The sequence below is a fragment of the Corapipo altera genome, unplaced genomic scaffold (genome assembly GCF_003945725.1).
Source record: "Corapipo altera isolate COAL_440 unplaced genomic scaffold, ASM394572v1 129, whole genome shotgun sequence".
Classification (NCBI taxonomy): domain Eukaryota; kingdom Metazoa; phylum Chordata; class Aves; order Passeriformes; family Pipridae; genus Corapipo; species Corapipo altera.
Window position 1 is genome coordinate 82,041 of NW_020885107.1, and position 3,577 is coordinate 85,617.

The 3,577-nt window shown below is 54.6% G+C and overlaps 1 protein-coding gene across 1 annotated transcript in view; it reads right to left on the reverse strand.

Annotated features, from left to right (window-relative positions):
• Positions 1-3,577, reverse strand: part of STRIP2 (striatin interacting protein 2) — a 22,655-nt gene that overhangs the window by 16,663 nt on the left and 2,415 nt on the right. The window contains exons 3-8 of the mRNA XM_027669822.1: positions 2,000-2,074; positions 1,777-1,911; positions 1,491-1,611; positions 862-930; positions 666-772; positions 423-550 (exon numbers count right to left, since the gene is read on the reverse strand). Of these exons, the coding sequence (XP_027525623.1) occupies positions 423-550; positions 666-772; positions 862-930; positions 1,491-1,611; positions 1,777-1,911; positions 2,000-2,074 (635 nt within the window). The remainder of the gene's footprint in view (positions 1-422; positions 551-665; positions 773-861; positions 931-1,490; positions 1,612-1,776; positions 1,912-1,999; positions 2,075-3,577) is intronic.

A 3,577-nucleotide genomic window follows, 5' to 3' on the forward strand; every position in this document is an offset into this window, starting at 1 on the left:
CTCAGCAGGGACACACATCCCATTGCTCAGCAGGGACACACATCCCACCAGGAGCACAGGTTTCCAGGGAGCAGCACGTTGGGGGATCAAACTGGGGGGCTGGAGACACCTTGCCACTGGTTCATCCTCCAGATTTCTCCCCCACCCCACGTCCTCTGAGTGCTCGGCCCACCCTGATCCCAGGGAGCTGAAGACACCACACCACTGGTTTGTTCTCCAGGCTGAGGGATCACTTCTCCCCCACCCCACGTCCTCTGAGTGCTCAGCCCATCCTGATCCCAGAGGAACCTGCCCTGTGTCAGCTCCCCGTGTATCCCAAATAACCTCGTTGTGGTCGGGTCCAACAGTGGGGAACGTCCAGGCTGCAGCAGCACTGTTCCAAAGCAAAATGCTTCTGGAAAAAAGGAAGGGTTTGCACTCACCAGGAGCACCTTCCAGAGCAGGAGCAGGACCTTCTTCATGGGGAAGTGTGGAGCGTGGCCGCTGCAGAACTTGGTCACCATCGTGAAGAGCAGGAGAGCAAACGGCTCCTCCGTGTGCACAGGGAAACCTGTGGAGAGAGGGAGCAGGAACGGCTCCGGAGCTGATCCCTCCTCCCCGGGCTCTCCCCGCCAGCCCAGCAGAGCAAAGGGACCTCGAGAGGGCACAGTGGGTTTGTGGCTCACTCAGCTCCATCCTGAAGGTCTCCCGGCAGGTTTTCCACTCGGGCGGATCCGCCTCCTGCTCCACACGGATGTTCTCCACCATCAGGTACATGACACTGAGCAGGACCCTGCGGGGACAGCAGGCAGGTGAGGCGTGCCCCTTGTCCCCAGGGTTGTCCCCCCCATTGTCCCACCCTCTCCCATGCCAGGGGGGTACCTGAGCTCCGTGCTGTCGGCCAGGGAGATGGCCGGTTTCCGCAGGGCGCTGCTGCAGGCCTGGCTGTTCCTGCAGGGAATGGCACGGGATCGGCGCCAGCCTCGCCTCATCCCGACCCACAGCCAATGGCTGAGCCCAGGAACACCTGGGAACACCGGGATGGGGGACCTGACAGGGCTGTGGGACCCCCCTGGGCATCTGTGAGGAGCAGGAGGAAGGAGAGGGGGAGGAGGGCAGGGAGGAAGAAAGTGAAGAGGAGAAGGGTGAGGAGAAAGAAGATGGAGATTTGGAGATGAAGGTGAGGAGGATGAGGACAAAGAAGGTGAAGAAGAAGAGGGTGAGGAGGATGGAAGAAGAAGGCGGGGAGGATGAAGAGAAAGCAGATGAAGAGGAGGAGGGTGAGGAGGATGGGGAGAATGAAGATGAAGAGGAGGATGGGAAGAACGAAGGCGAGGAGAAGGGAAGAAGGGAAGAAAGGAGATCATAGGACCACAGGATCATTCAGGTTGGAAAAGCCCCCTGAGATCATCGAGTCCAAGAAGAGGAGGGTGCTGAGGGCAAGAGGAAAGCACAGGGTGAAGCAGAGGACAGGGAGGGCGAGGAGGGTAAGGGCAGTGCGGGTCCCTCACTCGATCTCCATGTTGAGCAGCTCCAGGAAGGCGGAGAAGGTGCCCAGGCGGTACAGGAGGAAGCTGTTGTGCCGAGACCAGTGCAGGACATCGCCCTCGTTATCACAGTCCCCAAACACACCTGGAGAGGAGCAACCCCAGAGACAAACCCTTGTTGGGGAGGATCTGCCTTGGAACCCCTGGAGACCCCAGGAAGGAGCTGCCAGCCCAGCATGGTCCCGGGAGAAGGGTTCTCCTGAGGTTCTCCCAGGGCCCCTGGCAGCAGAGACAGGGACATGGTGCTTACCCTGTGCCAGGTAGAGGATGGCCCGGGCCACCCGGAGCCTCCTGTCCCTGTTGACCACCTCCAGCCCGTCCAGCAGGCGCATGACAAAGGCCTTCTGCTGGGCCCCGTCCAGCTCCAGCCACCTCCTGCCTGGCACTGGGGGAAGGACACGACCACCAGCCAGGGGCTTCCCTGAGGGTCCTGCTCCCACCCCGGGGGGCTGCCCCGGGCCCAGGGCTGGTACCTTGAGCGTGGAAATCCTCCTCGAAGCATCTCCTGTTGTGGCTCAGCTCGGGCTCCTCGGTGTAGCTGTAGAGCTCTGGTGGAGAAAGGGATCAGCAGGGACGTGGAGGGGCTTCATCCTCCTCCTCCTCGCTGCCAAATTCCTCGTGAAGCTTCCAGGGAGACACGGGACAGAGACCTGAACTGACCCCTGAGCTCTCCTGCAGCTCCAGGGGGCACCTTGGGACACCCAGTGCTGCCAAAGTCATCATGTCCATCCCCATGTCCGGGCTGAGCTGTTCCCACACCCCTGCTCCAGCTGCATTTCCAATGTCATTGGGGGTTTTCTTTTGGGGGAAGTAATTTTAAGTCAGTTAAGGCAGTTTGGGAGGGGGGGAATGCAGGAACACCCAGGCAAGACCTGCACTGACTCCACAGCCAGCAGCTCGGGCATTCTGGGATCTGAAAACAGGGGCTGGACTTGGAGGGACACAGTTGTTCTTCATAATCCCTACCTGTCCCTATAGAATCCCTACTTGTTCCTAGAGAATTCCTACTTGATCCTAGAGAATTCCTACCTGTTCCTAGAGAATTCCTACCTGCTCCTAGAGAATCCCTACTTGCTCCTAGAGAATCCCTACTTGCTCCTAGAGAATCCCTACCCGTTCCTAGAGAATCCCTACCCGTTCCTAGAGAATCCCTACCCGTCCCTAGAGAATCCCTGCCTGACCCTAGAGAATCCCTACCCGTTCCTAGAGAATCCCTACCTGTTCCTAGAGAATCCCTACTTGTTCCTAGAGAATCCCTGCCTGACCCTAGAGAATCCCTACGCATTCCTAGAGAATCCCTACGCACTCCTAGAAAATTCCTACCTGTTCCTAGAGAATCCCTACCTGATCCTAGAGAATTTCTACCTGTTCCTAGAGAATTTCTCCATGTTCCTAGAGAATTTCTCCATGTTCCTAGAGAATTTCTCCATGTTCCTAGAAAATCTCTACTTGATCCTAGAGAATTTCTACCTGTTCCTATAGAATTTCTACCTGTTCCTATAGAATTCTTACCTGTTCCTATAGAATTTCCACCTGTTCCTAGAGAATTCCTACTTGTTCCTAGAGAATTCCTAACTGTTCCTAGAGAATTTGTACTTTTCCCCATAGAATATCTACCTGTTCCTATAGAATATCTACCTGTTCCTATAGAATTCTTGCCTGTTCCTATAGAATTCTTACCTGTTCCTATAGAATTCTTACCTGCTCCTAGAGAAATTCTACCTGTTCCTAGAGAATTCTTACCTGTTCCTATAGAATTTCTACCTGTTCCTATAGAATTCTTACCTGTTCCTAGAGAATTCTTACCTGTTCCTATAGAATTCTTACCTGCTCCTAGAGAATTCTTACCTGCTCCTAGAGAATTCTTACCTGTTCCTAGAGAAATTCTACCTGTTCCTAGAGAATTCTTACCTGTTCCTAGAGAATTCTTACCTGTTCCTAGAGAAATTCTACCTGTTCCTATAGAATTCTTACCTGTTCCTAGAGAAATTCTACCTGTTCCTAGAGAATTCTTACCTGTTCCTAGAGAATTCTTACCTGTTCCTAGAGAA